This window comes from Manis pentadactyla, chromosome 14 (assembly GCF_030020395.1).
Source record: "Manis pentadactyla isolate mManPen7 chromosome 14, mManPen7.hap1, whole genome shotgun sequence".
NCBI classification, from domain to species: domain Eukaryota; kingdom Metazoa; phylum Chordata; class Mammalia; order Pholidota; family Manidae; genus Manis; species Manis pentadactyla.
The window spans coordinates 63,618,534-63,639,375 of NC_080032.1; the positions used below are offsets into that span (position 1 = coordinate 63,618,534).

At 46.2% G+C, this 20,842-nt stretch overlaps 1 protein-coding gene across 2 annotated transcripts in view; it reads right to left on the reverse strand.

Annotated features, from left to right (window-relative positions):
* ANO2 (anoctamin 2) overlaps positions 1 to 20,842 on the reverse strand; it is a 283,607-nt gene that overhangs the window by 204,093 nt on the left and 58,672 nt on the right. For both annotated transcript variants that reach the window (XM_057491702.1, XM_057491703.1), the window contains exon 2: positions 17,960 to 18,058. In XM_057491702.1, the coding sequence (XP_057347685.1) occupies positions 17,960 to 18,058 (99 nt within the window). The remainder of the gene's footprint in view (positions 1 to 17,959; positions 18,059 to 20,842) is intronic.

Here is a 20,842-nt window from a genome sequence, read left to right on the forward strand (position 1 = left end):
ACGGAAGTGGCCAGCATAGAGAAACGAGTGAGGAGTCCATACTTTCCGTATGACTTTGTTACATCATCTGAAGAGAAACAGAAGACCTACTGTGTTGCAGTTGCCATACCAAGTGCTTTACACAAATTAGTTTCAATGCTCACAGCAATTTAGCTAGGTAATACTTTTCTCATATTGTGATAAGGAAATTAAGGCTCAGAAAGGTGAGATGAGTCAACAAAGGTCACACAGATGCAACTGGGGAACGCCCTGATTTCACTCATGCCAATGCAGCCCAAAGTCTGACTCTACAATGAGTCCATGCCCATGGGCAATCGCCCAGCACCACTTTCTTTGTGTGTTCCCCTGGGGAAATATCTGATAAATGAGTCTGCTTTCAAACATCTAATTAAACATGCTAAATAAGTACCTGCCTTGAGTAAGCCACAGAGTCAGTACAAAGATAACTGATACTTGCTGTACGTACAGCTTTTTACAATGCACAGGGTGCCTTTGCATACAGTATAGCTTTCAGTCTCTCTAATTCACAGATGCAGTCATTGAGACACAGAGGTTGTACTTCTCGTAGCAAAGCTGTCATGGATTAACAATAGCCACAAATTTTTTATACAAATCCTCCTTTCAGGAGGTGGCATCTCTGCTCCCCCCTTTAAGCTCGGTGGGCTCTGTGGCCGCTTGACCAGTACAGCAGAAGTGGCACTCTGCCAGTTCCACCCTTTAAGGAGATGGGCAGCTCCTGCCTTGGTAGGCCTGGTCTTTTGAAGCCCTGAGCCGCTATAGGAAGTCCGTGGAGAGGCGCCAACGGAACTCAAAAAGGGAAACAACCAGGCTGAAGTGGCCTTCCAGCCACATTCAGGCAGGAGAAGGAAGCCTTCATGGACCCTCCTATTCAGCTCAGCCCCAAGTTAAACACTACCACGTGACCCAAACCGACAGCACCTGGAGCAGAAGAATTATCCAGCCCAGCTCCGCTCAAGTTCCTGATCATAAATTCATAAGACAGAATAAAATGGCTGTGTGTTAAGCTAAGTTTGGGCAACTCCATCACACTGCATAGGTAACCAGAACTAGAGCCAACCTCCATACCTTCCAACTTGAAAACCACTCTTCTTCTCTACCACAATATCCTCAAGTTGCTTCACTCTGGAGAGGCAGTGAAGTATGTACAAAATACACATTGGACAGAGAGAAGTCCCACTTTGTATGTCTTATACAAAGTGTTTTGAGGGTTCAAAGAACAGAGATGACACATTCAGCTTCGGAATCAGAAAAAGGTTTCATGGATTTTAACAGAAAGGGAACCTTCTTGGGTTCTCATTTTGTTCTTTAATAAAATAATGATAAGTTGGGGGGAGAGGAAGAGCCTCCCCAATCTAACACTAAAACATAACCACAGTTTATTTATTTCTTCCCAGAAATGTTTCTATACATTTTTATTTAATTTCAATTGCAAAATTAACACAATTCTAAACAAACAAACCAAAATCACAAAAGCATATTAGCTAAATGTGAATAGTTTCCTTTCACTTCCAACCCACTCCCGCCCTCCCCTATAGAGGAAACCTCTATTAACAATTTAGAGTATGTCTTATCTTGACTCTTCCCATACAGATAAAACTGAATCCCTTTCTCAGCCCAACGGTGATCATATTTCACACATTGTTCTACAACTTGCTTTTTTCATTTAGCAATATATCCCAGATATATATCTTTCCAGGTCAGCTCCTATAGAAGTACCTTAATAAATGCATAACATCACACAGCAGACAGGAACCCTAATTTGTTCAGTCAGTTTCCCAGTGATGGGCACTTATTTTATTTTCTACATATGCTTTATCTTGTTCGATCATACTTCTAAAACATTATCTTGTAAATACTCTTAATGAATAAGGCCTGAACAGATATAGGCAAGACATTCCAGGCAAACTAAAAGATAGAAAAGTTCAAGCTGGATTGAAGGGGGGTTAAATGGCCTGGTTTCTCTGGAGCACAGGGTTCTGATGGCAGAGCCAGGACAGGCCTGGCAGAAAGGCAAACGGAACCAGTGCTTGGATGTCCTGCTGCACGAGGCAATGAGAAGTGAGTACAGGGTTTGAACAGTGATAAAATCAGAGTTGTGAATCTGGAAATTAATCAAGTGAAGTTGTATATGGAGGAGCCAGCTTTTGGAAACAGGGGGATTGTTTATTCTAGAAGCACACACCACTTTGTAAGCACCTCCTATGTGCCTGGCTCTTGATATACATTAGCACTAATCTTGAGATATGCTGCAAAGTCAATGAAGGGTTAAGTATCCCAGTCAAGATCACACAGATAGTGTAAACCAGATGATAATTGCTGGAGCATGTGAGCCCCCTAGCAAAGCCTGTGTTCTTGATGGCTTCACTTTTCTGCTTCATTGGCTAAAACATGAGTTATCAAGGGGGAAAACAGCACACAACTTGCAATATTGCCTCTATTGTCACTAAGCTCTTGACCATCCTGCTGAGTCTCTCCTTCACACACACCAGTCACCACAAGGCAAAGTGCTCATCCTTGGGCCTGGAGGGATGGGGGCAAAAAGATGGCCCCCTAGACTATCCCAGCATATGTCCAATGGGTCATTTAGGGCAGGTTCTGACCGGGCATGTGCCCTGGAATTGCAATGTGTTAATCATACCCATGGCCGTGTGTCTTTAAATAGCATGTGTATGGAAATTAAAGTTTCAGAGCAGGAGGGAAGCTGATGGACTCCGTCTTCCAGATGTCTTGGAATGCCAGAGTTGAGCCAGCCATAGGTTTTTCTTCTTTGTCCTTCTAAGGAGCCTTAAATAACAGTAATAACTGGTCTTCCTATATCTCCTCTTGCTTACAGGTGCCATATTTGACATATAAAAATACAAGATATCCAGTTAAATTTGAGTTTCAGATACACAAGGGACAATTTTTTTGGTATGTCCCATGCAATATTTGGGACATACACTAAAAAAGTATTCCTTGTGTATCTGAAATTTGAATTGAGCTAGGCATCCTTTATTTTATCTGGCAACCCTATTTTTGTCCACCTCTACTCAGTGTCCACTCTGGAGCAGAGTGATGGCTCTGGAACAGAAACCTGACCGTGTCACCTCCCTGAGCAAAAGCCTTCAGCAGGTTCCCATTGCTCTAATAATAAAGGCCAAAATTCTTAACGCAGCTCATGGGACCCAGGAGAAGCCGCCATTTCCCTGCTGCTTGGGGCCTTGTTCACTGCTCACTGGCCCTCCTGCAATTTTTCCAATATGCTGAGCACCCTGTGCCTTTCATCTCCTCCTGCCCCTTCACCAGCTTCTGTTCACACTTGAGGTCTCACTCAACTGTCACTTCCTGGGGAAATCTTCCAGACAAGGTCAATTCTGACCTCCACAGCATTCCAGGGACTCAGATTCCCTCCCTTCATAACACTTAACACAGTTGTAATTTTCTATTTATTTGGGTGATTCTTTGATTAATGTCCAGCTGCCCCACCAAACCATAATCTCCATGAAGCCAAGACACTGTCCAGACTGTTCTCTCTGAATGTACGAATGGGTCAATGAATGAACAAACGCTAAATCTCTGGGGAACCAGCATTGATATCAGTAGTTGCTGCCACTGGAGGAGCCCAGGCTGAGGGCAGAACAGCCATTTGGTAACAGGGGTAGAAATAAAGCAGGCTGGAGAATAAAGCCAAAGGCCTAAAGCCCCTGGCTGACTGAAAGGCTCCCCTTGCCATCCCCACCAACTGCAAAGGCACTCAGGAGCCGAGCCCTGGCATAGCCAGCAAGGCCCACATGCAGGTGGTGCAGATGAATAACCCAGCAGTTGTTTCAGGGCCGTGTTCAGGCAGAAGGGTAGCTGAGAACCTCCAAGCAGTTCTTGACCCTCATCTCTACCAGAGCTCTGTGGGTCGGGGAGAGCTCACTGACACAAATGGGCTAAAGGGAGTGGGTGTCTGATCTGATTTTAGAGGGACCAGGAATGAGACCAGGATAACTTTTGACCTTCTTTGATTGGGGGATGGGGGGGTGCTCCAAATCACTGAAAATAATATTGTGCCCCTCCAGGAAAAACATAAAAGGTGTAGAATGCCAGAATCCAGCCAGAAATCTCAAGGCAACATCCACTGCACTGGCCTGACCAAGACCCTATGCAAATGTGCCCAGGCTGAGACACCACGGCTGACTTAGGTCGGAAAGAGATTCCCAGATTTCAGGGACTTTGGGAGATGGAGCCAGACACATACCCACAGTAAAACACGGGTGGGTGGCCCCATGGCATAAAGTCACAGACACTCAGCTTAGAGGGCAAAGGACCTGCTTCCTACCTCCAGCCCTTTGCATGGGGTGTCCCTCCTCTTCCATCCCGGGTCACCCCTTTTCCCTCTCACTAGGCTCCAACATCATCTCTCCCAGGAAACCCTCCTTGGCCAATCCCTTCCTGTCACGCTTCCTGAGTACCCTATGAACTAATACCTATGTCCTAAAATTTGCCAAGCCCTTCTCTGATTTTTGGCTCACTCTCTGTCTCCCCACCAGACTGTGGACTTCTGGAGAGCAGGGACCACACCTTGAGTGCCTGACCCACAGTAGAACACAATAATGTCTATTGAGTGAATGACTGGGCCCTGGTCCTTGCTGACACTCTCTAGCTGTGTGACTTTGGACAAGTCACTCTCCCTCTCAGGTCCTTCATCTCTAAAGAGAGAATAAGGAACAGCCACCTCCCACTATGATGGGGCAACAGGGACCCGATTTACCCCTTCAGGAACAACCAAACACCCACCCAGAAAACATGAAATAACGGCCTCTGTGGTCTGAATGTTTGTGTCCCCTGCCAAATCCGTATCTTGAAATCCTAATGCCCAGTGTGGAGGTGTCAGGAGGTGGGCCTTTTGTTATTGATGAGGTCACGGGGATGGAGTCCTCATGAATGAGATCAGTGCCTTCATTAAAGAGACCCCACAGAGCTCCCTCGCCCCTTTCACTATGTGAGACAGCAGGAAAGCATCAGCTCAGAACCAGGAGGAAGGCCTCACCCAAGCACGCCAGCACACTGGCGAGGCCTTCGTCCAGCCTCCAGAGCTGCTGTTTATGAACCCCCACCCCGGTCTGTGGTATTTTGTTAGAGCAGCCTGAAAGGATGAGGCCAAGAGTGTTCAAGATACCGGAGAGCAGGCAGCAAGGAGTTCCCAAGGGACCAGAAGCAAGGAGCCCAGTGATGGCTCCAGCTCACGGCCTTGGGCGGTTCTAGGCCGTGGGCAGGAAGGGCCCACAGGTGGGGCCCAGGAAGTCCCTTGAGCTGAGGAGACTGGGGAGACCGGGGCAGCCAGAGTTCACAGGACAGAGCCCCCAGGAGGGGAGAGGTTCACAAGGCACCCCCAGAGATCTGCAGACTTGACAGCATGGTACAAAGGGACTCATGGAGACTGGGAGGAACCGTCTGAGGGACTTGGGAATAGCACCCATTCCCACCAGGCAGCAAGGAAAATCTCACCACCCGCGGGGTCTTGGGTGGAGCACTCAGGTGGATTCAGCAGTGGGGGCTCATCAGCCCTCGGCTGGGCACTGTTCCAGACCCACTTAACAAATCATAAAAGCAAAAGGGACTAAACAGCTTTTAGAGTATTGTCCAAATCTAACATTCTACAGCTTTCAACATTTAATGAAAAAGAAAACTTCGTTCACGGCACAAACACTTCTAGGCATCTCCCAGAGGCCAGGCACTGAGCTTGGGGGTTGACAGTGACTCGTGCTGGGGAAGACGGCAAACCCCTCCAGAGGCAGAACGTCTGCCCCCATTTCCTGCACCTCCCCAGGCACCCTTTCCCAGGGCCCATGAAACTGCAGGGCATGCCTGCCACGTGGGAAAACTGAGACTCAGAGGGGAAGGGGACTGACAGAGCCAGTGCGGAAGCAGGCGTGGGACCCAGGTCTCCCGCCTCCCCCATCCAGGCTCTTTCCTTAAACCTCTGATCCTTGAAGGCTTCCAGGACCCTGAGAAGGCAGGAGGCTGGAGCTCCCATTCAGGCCCCACCAACCCCAGCAGCCTGGGCTCTTCTCTTGGGTTCAGCAGGATCCAGGAATGGCACCCTCACCCTCGCTATTATTATTAATGCAATCAGCAGCTGCATCATTATTACTGTTATTCTTGGACATCAGAGAATTATGAACATCCTCAGAAATGGCAAGACACATGTTAGCCAGCTGGTTCCCATTATGCCCTCCCTGGGTACATGATACGCCTTTCATGTGCTTAAAATCATAAATAATTTTTAAAGTATGTTGCTCTTATTTTTTATTCCAGGGCTCAAATGTGGTTCACATAAAAGCTTACTTTAGCCTCACTGTCACAGTCTAGGAGGTTCACTGCCATTCCTTCTCTTCTTACTTCTTTTTCTACCCTTGCCTCCCTCTGCATAGCAGTGTGGTCTCAGGGTTGATTTGTTTCCTTCCTGCACTGGAGTTATGTTCCTTCCTGGGATGCAAGGGTGCAGGGCTATAAGGATGTCTATCACGGACAGATACATACGACCACCTCCATTCTACAGATGAGGAAACCAAGGCACACAAAGATTTTACTAATATGCCCAGCATCACAAACATTAGGAGAACCAATGATGCCAAAGATCAAGGAAAAGGTGTCACAATGTGAGATATAAACAATATCATGTTCATTATCCATGAGTGCATCTGAAATGACCTAAAAGAGTCTCTCCCTGTAACTGGGAGGGAAGGTCAGCAGCAAGAGCACAGACCAGGCAGAAAGACGGAGAGTGAGCCCAGCTGTGAACTCGCGTGTCTGCTTACAGCCTCACAGACCCAGACATTGACCCAGATCATCTGCCTCTTCGTACTTTGTGTTTTCCTCTGTTCCTCCAGTCACTGGATAATTGAGGGTCGACTGTTATTATTTATAGCTTGCCACTCATCTTGAGAGGTAGGGCTGGGCTGCAGATTGTCATCATAGCCCCCCACTCACCTTTAGGCTCAGACACAAAGAGAAGTCAAACAGTGGGAAGGTGGCACCACAGGCCACTAGCTGGATGGAGGTGGAAGACTCTAGACTAGAAAAGTTACAAGGAAGAGAAGCTAAGGATGCAGCAGCATTTGCCCACTGATTCTCATCCTTCACTGGTGCCTGAGGGGACAGAGGGAGGGGCACACACATACCCACATGCAGATTGAACCCAGACTTGAGGAGTGCCGTGCATAAGCACATTTCCCCCTGCAAGTGAATGTCAAGCTATTCACCGATCAAAAGGCAAACAGCACCAGGAGCTAAAATGAGCTGCATCCTAGAGGCCAAACAGAGACTATGTGTGCAACAAAGAACAGGAGTTAACCAGTCTCTTCATCCTTGCTGCTGCCTATAGGTAAATTTCCTATCACTAGCAACACGGAGTGTGGACAGTGCTGTGTTTACAAAATGCACATTCTCTGCTATCTAACTATATTCATTTATGGGTTTTAATTCTGTTCCAGTATGTCCTCTATACATGAATGCATGGTTTCGGACTTTAAAAAAAAATGTGGGATAAAATCCAAACTACTTACATGACTGACAAGTTACAAACTGTGCCTCCCACCTCCCACCTCCCACCAGAGCCACAGCCTGCACTGCCCTGGCATACAGGGCTCCTCTCGGCTCCCTTCTGAGCCACGTTTCTTACCTCGGGACCCAAGGACATGCTCTTCCCCCTCTGCAAAGCCTCTCATCTGCCCTCCCCACCTGGCAAATTCTCTGCTGAGCCCTCAGATCTCAGCTCAAATGGTACCTGCCCTCACCCTGACCCCATCTAAATTCATTCCCTCTGGTTGGCTCCCTGTCCACCCTACTCTGTGCTTCAGTGGGTGCTCAAAACTAGCTACCTACCTGCCGAGTCCTCAGAACACTGAAGCCACGTGGGCCCAGGGCCAGTTGTAGCCGCCACTGACTCACCTGTCCCCAGCAGAGTATTCACATAGTGCCTGATGCTCAGTAAATATTCACTGGCTGGCTGGAGGCATGGATGAAGCATGTGACCTTCCAAAGGGCCAGGACCCCTTACATATGACCCAGCCCCGTGCCAGGTACAGTCAGACTCTTCCTAATATTTCGGCAACTGAAGGGGCTGCTGTGGGCCCAGGCCAGCAATGGCTACTATAGTGCATGTGCCACTGGGCTGCCGGCCCCCACCTTGCAGGCGGCCCTCAGAGTCCCAGCATTCCCCATTCAGCATCGCTGCCCAGTGAGCCACGGCCCACGTGCCAGGTCCGGGAGGTGACCCAGGCTATCACTCATTACAAATACCCACGTAGAGCTTGCTCTGTGCCGGGCCTCCCTCTAGGTGCTGCCAAGACAGCAAAACAGACCTCCTGCCCTCATGGAGCCTGCAGCGTAGTGGGTCAGAGACGCTAAAGCAAGACACAAATACATGGCTCAGTCTCTGAGTGTTAGAAAGAAAAAGCAGGGGAGGGGATGGAAGGGGCAGGGGGCTGCCTCAGAGGGCGGGTGGGAGGCTGCCTGAGGAGGGGCCAGATGAGGAGACAGCCAGTGAGGTGGGGGAGTGAGCTCCGTGGGGTCTGGAGGAGGCCGGCCAGGCAGAGGGACAGGCGAGCTGAAGGGCCCTGGGATAGCACCGTGCCTGGCATTCTGCAGGAACAGGAAGGAGGCAGTGTGGCCGCTGCAGAGTGAGCAAGTCAGGGAGTGGTGGGAAACCCGTTTCTGTATTAGAGGTGGCAGACATGGCATCCGGCTAGAGTCCCTGACACAGACACCATCATGCCTGTCCGCTCTCTAACCAGCAGCCCTTCAATGCCCACAGCAGGAACCACACAACACCCTCAGGTCTAACCTGGCTCAGGCATGGGACAGAGCAAGCTGACAGTTGTACTTGGCACCCAGTTCTAGGGCTGTCATCAGGGGGTGCTGGCAAATGCTCACCAACTACGGGGGTGGGAGAATGCAAGGGAAGAGGGACTGCTGATTTGGAACATTTGCTAATTTCCATGGTATAAATATACCCACGTTGGCCAATGTCAACCTATCATATGTAGTGTAACAACCAGCTTGCAAAATTCTTGAAAACATAACAGTCAGATCTCTAGGGCCTTTGGGAGCTAGCACATCCCAGACCCCAGTTCTCACTGGGTAAGGAGGGCTCTGCCCATGCACCGCACATGCCAGAAGCTCACTGCCCCTGCCTGTGGCTCTGCCTCTCCCGCCCGGCTGGCCTTTCCCTTACACACCCATGCCATGCCAGGCCCACCACTCCCACACCTCCTACTGGGAGAGCGGCCACGTGCCCCAGCACCTCTGGACAGCCCTGATTTACTACTGGGTCCAGACATCCTTGCTGATAGCTGACTCTCAAAGGGGCCCCCTCTGAATAAGAAACTCATTGGTCAGCCCAGCCACTGCCCTTGTCTCTCAGCCCCACCAGCGCTGGGTCCCATGTCCAGTCCCAGCCAGCCCCCATCTGGTATGTGCCTCCCCAGTTCAGACAGACATGACTTGAGGCTTTAAAAAAGAAAACCACCACTATTATTTCAATATTTTCTTAACTATGAGTCTAAAAACAGCTTAATCAAAAAAAATTCAAATTCACTTCCTGTTACATTTTTGTATTTTCAGCTTCATTGTTTTTGAGCCCTGAGCCAGCTTGTCTGCTAACAGACCCACTCGAGTCTGCCAGGCCTGCACGCACATCTAGAGTGTGGCCGCAGGCCATCTCAGATTCCTCACTCAAACCACAGCACTTAACGTGGCACTGATTATTTTTTCTGATTTTTGAAGATGAGAAGCATTACAGTAAACAAAAAAGAATAAAAAGTCAAAGTATTCTGCACTCTTCCCAACCTATTTAAATAGCAATCAAAGAGCATGCGTCAAAAGCCCATAGAGATATCAGATAGAAACCTTGCCCTTTCAGCTGAGCTTCTATTAAAAACAAATGTTTGGGAACAGGCAATGACCACAGGGGAGACCCCACCTACCACCAACCCTATGTAAACAGCAACAGTTCCACTTCATTTAAAAGTTATTGACAATAATAACAAAAATGATCTGTCCTGAAAGGCTTCTTGAAGGCTGAATAGACAGTGACCCTTCTTCCCATGACCAGGGATCTACAAGTTCTCCATCCTTAGCAAAGCTCATGGAGTATCACCTGATTTTCACTTTTTTTCACCAAGGAGGAGTCACTAAATTATCCAAATAGCCCCAAAGGGTAGTTGAATCACCACCTGGTACAGGAACGAGTTGGTCAGGGTGAAGAGGGAAATAAGTGGGTCTCCTGTGCCAGGATTTTGCATCATCTGGGAGCCGAAACCCCTGCCATTATATTGTGGAACACGGCTGCTGGGCTAGGGGAACAAGGACTGGTGTATCAATCAGTCACTCTAGTACTGAGCATCTATATTCATGTAACACCATACAGGCATTTGCACGGAATATACAGGAAACATGAGCTACAGTTCCTGTTCTCAGAGGCTTATGGTCCATTTGAAGACACAAGCGTCAGGCATCAAAGCAGCTAAAGAAAAGTGAACAGTTAAGAACATTACCGACTGTAGGTGACCAACAATCCAGAAGAGCTGAGATCAGTTCAGATGAAGAAATAAAGGAAGGTGTATAAGGGAGGTCAGATTTGGGCTGGGTCACACAGGAGGAGTTTCTTTATTGTTTACTGTTTATTTGGAGAGGATGGGAAATCATTCCAGGCCCAGAGGCAAATATTTCAAGCATTTGAAAAGTCTCTAGCCCTGGAAGAAAGTAAAGTACTCTCCTTTTGGCAAAAGTCCAAATCAGGGAGGTCAGTATAAGCTCCACGAAGAGGCATAGTTTGGAGGAGAGCAGCCTAGCATGTGCAGAACTCGGAGGAGCCCCAGTGATGTTACCAGGCTTGGGGGGAAAGGGCAGCCCCAGGTGAGAACAGGCACCCAGAGGCTAAATATACTACCACATGTAAAACACAGCCAGAAGTGGCAGAGGGGTGGGACATTTTTGGTCTCGGATATTAGGAAATAGAGTGTGACTAACCCCAAAGGTGATCTGTCCTCAGATTCCACAGCTAACATCCATAGCAGAGGAAAAGAATTAACACATTCACAAAGTGTCATTTGGCTTACATGTGGACCAGAACATTTTAAAGCTGTGACAGAGAATTTAGGGTCCAACCTCCTGACTTTACAGATGAGAAAGCTGTAATGCAGGACTGTTAGTAAGTCACTGAGCCAGTCCATGGCAATGAGAAAGTAAAAATTTTAATGTGTTACCTCTCCCAGTCCAGGATTATTTAATCCAGAATGGAATTTGCCAGAGTACAGTCTGTAGATCATTGGATCCCCAGGATATCTAATAATATACACGTCAATAACCTATTAAGTGCTCAGTAGGAAACTGTGCCACAAAATTGTACCACTTTAAGATTTCTCAGAACTTTAAGTTGGTCAGATAGATTATAATAATTACTGTTCCTAGAGCATGTTAGACCATGGAATTGTGTGTGTGTGTGTGTGTGTGTGTGTGTGTGTAAAACAAGACTGTTCTACAATATACATTTTGGGAAATGCTGTTCTAGACCATGCTAACTCAAGCCTAGTTATGGATGCTTCAGTAAAGTAAGAGGATAAGAGCATGACTTTGGAGTCAGACAGAAATGAGTCTGAGGCCTGGATCTAACCCCTTCATGCTGTGTGACCTTAGGTAAGTTTATTAACCTCTCTGAACTTCAGCATCCTCATCTATAAAATGGGGCTAAAGCTAGGACCTACCTCATATTGTTGTGAGGATAAAAACAGGCAACACAGACAAGGCTCTTATCAAAGAGCCCAGCACATAGGAAGCATTAGCTATATTTAAAAGTCAATTAATTTAATTATTTGTTTATCAACCTTCTATCTATTTACAAGTTTTTTTATTTTAATATATTTTGTTTTGACTGACATCATTGAGAACAGTTTCATGAACCATCCTCCTCAAAGTCAAATGTAAGAACTATGAAATGTGGGCCAGCTTTAAAACATGCTAATATCTTTATTTAAAGATACCCCTTACCAAGGCAGAAACTTACTTAATCAAACCAACAACTATTTTTGAAACAGAAATATAAATGGGAAAATAGTTGCTGACTGAATAAGCAGCTCTTCCCAGATAGGATGAAAGGGTCTCCTTCCACCATCCATGCTAAGGTCAGCCTCTTCCAGACTCTCAGACCTCAAGAAAGTAGGAATGGAATGTGAAGTGGACACGGACACACCCAAGTCATATAGGAGGATGCTTGCACTGAGATTCCTGTAGACAACCGCAAAACCCAGCATCAATGAGTAAACAAGGCTATTTCAAGCAATCTTAGAAGATGCAAAGTGAAGTATTGGAATGAACAGCAAGACAGCAAGCCTGTCAGAGGCCCAGGTCTTGAATTGCTGCTTATAGCTTCCTGCCCAGAGAAGGAATGTATTAGTGTCCTAGGGCTATCATAACAAAATTACCACAAACTGGGTGGCTTGAGACAATAGAATTTATTCTCTCACAGTTGTGAAAGCCACAAGTCTGAAATCAAGGTGTCAGGAGGGCTGCCCTCCTTCCAAAGGTTCTAAGACAAAAACCTTCCTCACCTCTCCCAGCTTTTCATTGCCCATAGCATTCCTCGGTCTGGGGCTGCATCACTCCAATCTCAGCCTGTCTTCCAATCTCAGTGGTCTTCTTACCTGTGTGTCTGTGTGTCTCAAATTTCTTCTGGCCTTTCTTTTATAAGGATATCTGCCATTGGATTTGGGTCTATCCTAAATCCAGAATGATCTTATCTTGAGATCTTTAATTATATCTGTAAAGACCCTGTTTCCAAATAAAATCACATTCACAACTTCCAGGGTTAGGACGTGGACATATATTTTTGGACACCACTATTCAACCCACTACAAAGAGGTTTATGGGCCTTAAAAATACAGCCTTGTGATGGGCAATTTTATGCATCAACTGACTGGGCCATGGGGTGCCCAGATAGTTGACCAAATATTCTGAGGGTGTCCGTGAGAGCGTTTGTGGATGCTAACATTTGAATGGGTAAACTGAGTAAAGCAGATTGTGCTCCCTAATGTGGTGGGCCTCACCCAATCAGTTGAAGGCCTGCATAGAACAAAGGGGCTGAGTGAGCAAGAGCTCCCCCTGTCTGACTGTTTGAGCTGGGACGCAGGTCTTTTCCTGCCTTCACACTTGAACTGAAACAGGCTTTTCATGGGTCTTGAGCCTGACGGATCTTTGAACTGTGACTTACAGCATTAGCTTTCCTGGGTCTCCAGCTTGCTAACTGAAGATTTGGGGACTTCTCAGCCTCCATATCCACTTGAGCCAACTCTTCACAGTAAATAGGTAAAAAAAAAACACACACACAGTACATAAACATATATACATATACACACACATATATATTGTCAGTTCTGTTTCTCTGGAGAACCCTGACTTATGCAAACTTCAAATCTCAATAAGTGAGAAGCAAGATGGCTGGGCCCTAGCCTGGCAGAGTCCCTGAAGCTGGGTGGCACCATGAGCCAGAGGGAGGACCTTCCTGTGGAACTTTAGCAAAAGCCACGGTTACCAAATCAGAGCCTCAAGAGAGGCAGCCATAGATCGTATTAGTTCAGTGTGGTAACATCGATTTTCTCCACCAACCAGAAAATTCCTAATGGCAGTTATATGTTTTCCATTAATGAAAATGAAAAGATGAATTATTCTTTAATAAATACAGTACATAAAGAACATTTCAAAACATGGATTCCATTGGAGAAAAGTATGGATGACATTTCTGCTTTTTTTCTTCAAAGAGTTAGTTCATCAGAAATTTACATACTTTTTTTAATATAACCCTCTCTGAATTAGTGTTTAACATTACAGCCTCAATTTTCATCCAGAATCAGTTAAAAAATGGCCATACAAAGAATATTTGAGCACTTTATATGAACTCACTACTGAAAATACATGCTTTATATTGTTCAAGTCCATTATATGACAACTATACTTAACTATACTTAAATATACTTAATTATATTTAAGCAACAGGAAAAAGTTGGCCTCCTCTGATGAAATGCATGCTCCTTTCTGTGGATCATGTGAGCTGCAGTCCTTTCTGCCTTGGCTCCCAGGAAGCTAAGAATGAGATTTGTCTCATTGTCATCAGTGACCTTTAGCTTTTATTTCTACTGTCATTACTTCCCCTGCATTTTCCTACTAACTCCCCAGCACAGAATTCTTTCTTATTTGTACCTTTTAAAAATGATCCATCTGTAGTTATGATTTAGGTTGTGATCCATCTCTCAAGTCCTATTTTGGGAAATAGGTTAAGATGTGAATCAAATAACCCCAGGCTCCTGTGGGCTGAGCCAGTAGTAGAACTCAAGGTGTCCACTTGTCACACCTGCCATCTATCCCTTGGAACGGGCGACTGCAAGCCCTCCCTCCCTGCACTGTGGGGCCTGAGCAGTCTTCCTGCTCACTCTCCCTAAGACGGCATCGCAGACCTCGCGCACGGAGCCGTTATGTTTACAGACGCCCCAAGGACCCACACTAGGAAACAGAAATCCCCCAGCACACAGTCCGAAGGCCATCTGTTCCCACCTCTCCACCGATTCCTTCTCTGGGCTTCTGGCTGCCTGGGCAGATTTAAGGGACTAGGCCATTTCCCCCCACTCCCATCACCCAAACTTAGGGGACTCTGGCTGGGTTAACACTTCACTGTCAAGAATGGACTCATCCATTCACAGCCTCATCCCTGCTGCAGCAGGGAATAAGTGAACAGCAGGGGTGAGGAAAGGGGGTGCTTATCCATCAACATAAGAAAGTGAATGAGAAGAAACATAAATGTCGACCACAAGCTGGAAGGGCCACCTCCGTCATGAGCAGTGGTGGGAATCGTTCCCTGACTGCTCGGGGCCAAAGGCCAGGCCTTCCCACCCGCTTCCTGTGCATGGATGTGGTGTGTCCCTCACAAAATACTGGCTCCTCTGTTGTTGTTTTTGGAAAACAAGTGCTTCCTTACAAGATTTCCCCTCCTAGTTAATATCTGTGCTCAGGACTCCAAGTCCCTGGACGCATTACTATGGATTTGTCCAGGTTTGAGATCTCGATTTCGTGATTTCCTCCCCAACTTCCTGGTCTCTCCAGACTCTGCCGAGTTACGGTACAAACTTCCACTGGCCTGGAGGATGCTTAACTGATCCCCTGCCATGCCTCAGTCTTCTTCCATGTTCCCCCCGCCACCAGCATGTGGCTCTCTGAAAATATAGTTTTTTCTCATTGCAGTCACTTCCCAAACCCATTTAAAAAGAGAAAAACGCCACTGGACCCAACACTAGCCTGTACAAACTATCGTGTCTCATCCTCCCCCACCCCATGCTGCTTCTTCATCTCAGAAATAGGGTTTAACCCCACCTCCACCCCTGGTATCAGGTTCACAGATTAATTGTTAAAAACATGCATCCTACTCAGCATACCAAGTTATATCTCCCTCTTCTGGTTATGACACCTGCTGTGAGGTCAAGTTCAGGGCCATGTGGTTGAACCCACAGAATGCCAGAACAGTCCACCTGTGCTGAGAAGTTCTTTCTGTTATATCTGAAGCCCCCACCTGACTCAGCTCTCCCCAGGTGCCCTGCTCCACCATATTTACACACCAAATCTGTGTTGTGCTAATGAACTGCTATTTGACACATATTCAACTGGTGCTTTGATGTGTGGGTGAGCACGTTCATCCTGCTCTGTGCTATGACCATAGCTCTCTGGAGGCAGGGACTGTTTCTGTGCCCCTGAGGGTCTTCCCAAAGACTCTCTTCCAGGGGCCCTCCATCAGTGTTGGCTGCCTGTTCAGTCAGGAGGGAAGCTGACTAGAGCACAAGGAATTGAGACTACCCATAACAGGCACAGTAATAAACTCCTGTAGTTCCATAATGCTGGCTAAGAAGTGGATTCTTACAACAACTTTCTAAGAAAAATAGGTCAGGTATTATTATGCCCACATCACAGATGAGGAAATGGAGGCTTTGAAAGATGCAGTGATATCTCTAAATCACACAGCAAGACTAGAAGTCCAGTCTTCTGAGGGCTTTTAGTACAGTGCCTATGCCTCCAAATGAAAAGGAAGGTGGGGTGGAGACAAACTAAATGCTCATCAGTGGAAGAATGGATAAAGAAGATGTGGTAAACACACACACACATACACACACACACACACACACAATGGAATATTATTCTGCCATGAGAAAGAAGGAAATCCCACCATTTGCAACAACATAGATGGACCTTGAACATAGGATGCTACGTGAGATAAGAGAAAAAAAGTACCATATGCTATCATTTATATGTGGAATCTAAAAAGCCACACCTGCAAAAACAGAGAGTGAAATGGTGGCTACCAGGGAATGAAGGGTGGGGGGATAGGACAGATGCCATTTAAGGATATGAACTTGCAACGAGTACTGAAGAAGCTCTAGAGAGCTACTGCACAGTACAGTGATATAGACAATATACTGCACCCTAATCAAACTTGCTAAGAGACCAGAACTTAATTACTCCAACCACTAAAAATAAAGGACGATTCTGTAACACATAAAGGTGCTAATTTTCACTACAGTGGTGATCATATTCCAATACATAAATGTATCAAATTAACATGCTGTGCACCTTAAATTTACACAAGGTTCTATATCAAATACATTTGAATTATTTTAAGAAAGGGAAACAAAGGAGGGAAACTCAGAGAAAGCTGCATTATAATATGTCTTCGCCCTAATCATCTCACCTACTAATTCAAGTGCAGAGACTTTCCAAGAAGGAAAGGCCACAAAGAGCGCAGTGCAGTGGAAGGATACACACGTCTATGGCTCCAGCTTTCCTGCTAAAAGGATCACCCCTGGGAAGAGAGTTGCAGTAATAAAAGATGAATGATCTCTGCGAAGGTAGGTCCCCCCCGGGATATGATGTTAAGGGTGTGTGTGGGTGGGGGGGTGGGGGGTGCATGTGTGTGCGCGACAGAGACAGAGACAGAGAACGAGAAACACCACCATCCATAATCACGGTTAAACTAGTGTATCTGCCCCAGGACCCTTTCCAGAGACATCTCAAATGGTCAAAGCCAGCAGCCACCCCTTTCCCCTAAAATACAGAGTGAAAAAAGAGTGGTGAAGCTGTGGACACTTTTCCTTTCTCTTTTGGAGGTGTTTGCTGGATTTTGTCATACGAGGTAACAACCGCCTAGGAATTTCCTAGGAAGATGCGTTAATTCCATGTACACTCTATTGGCTGAGAAGGACCTCGGAATCATCTAAACTGGGTGGCTCTCGTCCCAGATGTGCATCAGACTTCCCTGGGGATTTTGTTCACAATATTGATGCCAAAACCTCATTTCACATCAACCAACTGAATCAAAATCCCAGCAGTGGGACACTGGCATGAGTATTTTGAAAACATTCCCAGATGACTTTAATCAAATCTCCTAAGAACCTTCTGTTTTACAGAAAAGACAAGTGAAAAACACCATTATACAACACTTAGCGGCTGGGTCACAACCAGGATAGGGGTCTTCAGAGCAGCTTTGGTGCGATTCTCCCTGTTCGCTGCCAATCCAACCAGCACCATGTGCTGGCTGCTCTCATTGCTGCATTTGCTCTAAAACAACTCCTGGCAGTGTCAGGACCCCAAGGAGAGGAAGAAAGGAAGCATAACACAGAGATCAAGAAGCTGGACTGTGGTGATGCTCAACCTGCCATGGAGCACATCGCAGGTGGGGCTCCCAGGTAAAATGATACCCCTGACCAGTCCTCTCTCCGCACCATCTTTCTCCCCATCCCACCCACATCCATTGCATCCCTGGGGAGCCAAGAATAATTTCAAATCCATAACAGCCAGGTCCCACTGGCCTTGTTCCCACACTAGTCACATCCATCCAGCCCTTGGGAGACCCCCAAGCCCAGGAGAAACATGCTCATACTTTCTTGGTGGGGACTTTGATCTTCAAGAACTCCGCCTCTCTGGCCAGCACCTGCCATGGGGCATGTATCCGGACAAAGACGGATCCCTGGCTTTTACTCTGTAAGGTACAAAAGAAGAGAAACAGAAACATTTGTAAGGATATAACTTAAATCCCTGACTCCCCAACTCACCCAAACTAGAAGACCCAAGCTGTTGTTTCTTCAGCCTCTGGTTTGTCTTCCCTTCAAACCTCACTGGGGCCAGTCCCCCTAGCCCCATACCCCACTCACCTGTTCTGTTCCAGAAATGCCCTCATCAAAAACCATAGGATAGTTTTCCCAAAGTGTACTCCCTGGAGATTTGCTGGCTTCAGAGGAAAAGAATTAAAACAACTGTGCTCACAGATTTGAAATATAAGCAATTATGATTTTCCCTGAAATCCCATTACACTCTCAGCGCAGCAGTTGCTCAGCTTCCCTCTGCTGGCATTCAGTGAATGCCTGCAACTTGCCTCCACTCACGTATTTCATTGTTTAATATTAACTTAGTATTCGTCTCCTACTATTGTGCTGTGTCATAGGCTCAAATCACAAAAGTGGTTCACCTAAGCCTCAAGCTAACGGTATAAAAAACAGTGTAAGTGGTGCAACATGAATATTACAAACACAAATCACAAAAGGGGCTCCAGGGTGACTACGGAACATGAATCCATGTCCCAAGACAAGTGACTCCGTGAGTGCTGCTGATTTTGCCCAAAAATGAAAAGCAAGGGAAGGCAGTGCAGTGATGAGTACCTGAAAATTAGGTCTTACTGACTCAGCAATCCATTTGCCCCTGGCCACAGTGTCTGTTATAAAAACAGATTATGGTCAGATTATGACGTGAAGTCCCCAGTGTCTCCTTATCATCAAATAGAATCTCAAGCTTTCATCAGAACAAGAACACAAAAATAAATACTTTCTGACATTATCACAGTTAGTTTTGTCACTATAGAATGAAAGGAGACAGAAACATAGGAAACAAGGGCAAAAGCCCATTTGGCAAGAAGCTTCTACAACTACCTGCAAAGTCAACACAAATGCTGTGTTCAGAGACAGAAAAACAAGCCAATAGCAAAATTCCTTCATCAGATGGCTGTTGGAAATCACATAAAACTCTAGCAGCATAGTGGGAAGATGCTAGCATGCCAGCCAACATGACGTTTACATCGGGACACAGCCACTGATGGGCGGCATCGGGACCAGGCCAGCAGGGAAGCTCTACAGAGATGCATTCCCAGCTTCTTGTTGCACTGGCCCCCTGGAAATCCGTGCTGCAGGAGAGAGGAGGTTTCTACTGAATACCATGGTATTTTGTGGAGCAGGATGCATGGAGACCACTGAGAAGGCACCAGCTCTTTGTGCAGCACATGAAAGCAGTTGCCCTGTGAAAACTCCTTCCCCAGCTTCATTCAGAGAGACCAGTTAGTAGTCAACAATACACCCTCTGGTCTTGGTTTAGTGCTGAAGATAACAGTGGAAGCCATCCACAGCCTCTGACCATCTGCACTTCCCACATGCTGGGCAGAGAAATGGAGCAGCCGGAAGATGGCTGATGTGCGCAGACCACAGCCGTGCTCACGCACACTTGTGAAATGATGAATAAAATAAAATAAGAGGATACTTTATGAGGCTTATCATGCAAGTGAAGACTATTTGTATGATTTTGAATGCAGCTCCCTCATAAATTCAGTAACTCATATATCCAGAACCAACCTCCACTTTTCACAGGGTCAGAGTTTATAATTTATACTGGAGAAGAAAGAAGAATAAGCCAGGACGGTCTAGAGTTTGCGAATACTTGAAAATATTAACAATCACCACTATGCCTACTGACTGAGTGTGCTTCGGGTGCCAGCACAGAGCTAGGTGGTTATGTGCATTAGCTCATGGAATATTCATGCCATGCTGTCAGGCAGGTGCTATCCCGATTTCACGGTTGAGGAAATCAGGGCAGATTTAAATAATTTGTCCAAAGTTACACAGATAGTGTGATTAAAACTACTCAAATCCAGGCAGTCTATGCTCTACCAGATGACTTTCTTCTGTCATTAGAGGCAGACATGACATATTACTGAGCATAGTTAAAAACCACATCCAAGAGCTGCAACTGAAGACATGCTCTTTAGATGAAAATTGAATCAAAGGTTGGATCAGGAATATATGGGGTAGTCCTGAGGTGAAACATTCAATCTTCCAGCCTTTAAGTATGACATAGTTCAGACCAAACATGCTGAAAAGGGGCTACAGAAAGAAATCTCCCCAATTTCTCTATCTGTCTACGATTGCAATATCCAGGACTACTAGACAAAGTCATCAATCACTTGCTGCTCCTTGTACCTATAATTTCAGCTTTCCTAGTTTAGTGAAAATATAGAGTAAGTAAAGAAACCATCTGGAAAGCTGACCCACAGCCTCAGCTCACTATCATGACCCCAAAAAAGATGTTTTTGGTGAAAGATGGCAGACAGTACCATCCCTCTCACTGAGAGGAAATCATGACTCTTACTGACTTTAGCACATTACGTTTTGTCTTTATTTTTAAGTTGTGATGAATCCCCTTTTTTTTTTCTAATTTTCTCTAGAACTGGTGCTTTGTATGCACCAAATGTCTGTTAAGTGGCTGCAGATGTTCAAAGTTTGAGGAGGGCAAGGGTCAAACCCCATGGCCTGGTGGCAGACTGCTAGCTGTCCCTGACAGCCATTCTTATTTTCCTCATTGTTAACTAGGTGCATGACTGTTCAGAATCAAAATTCATCTCCCTGGCAAGTAGGTGTCGGAATATCGCTCATTTCTAGCCGAGGCGAAGTAGGTGGAAGTGTCATGAAGAGAGTCTGGCAACCCTCTTCAAAGACAGCAAGTA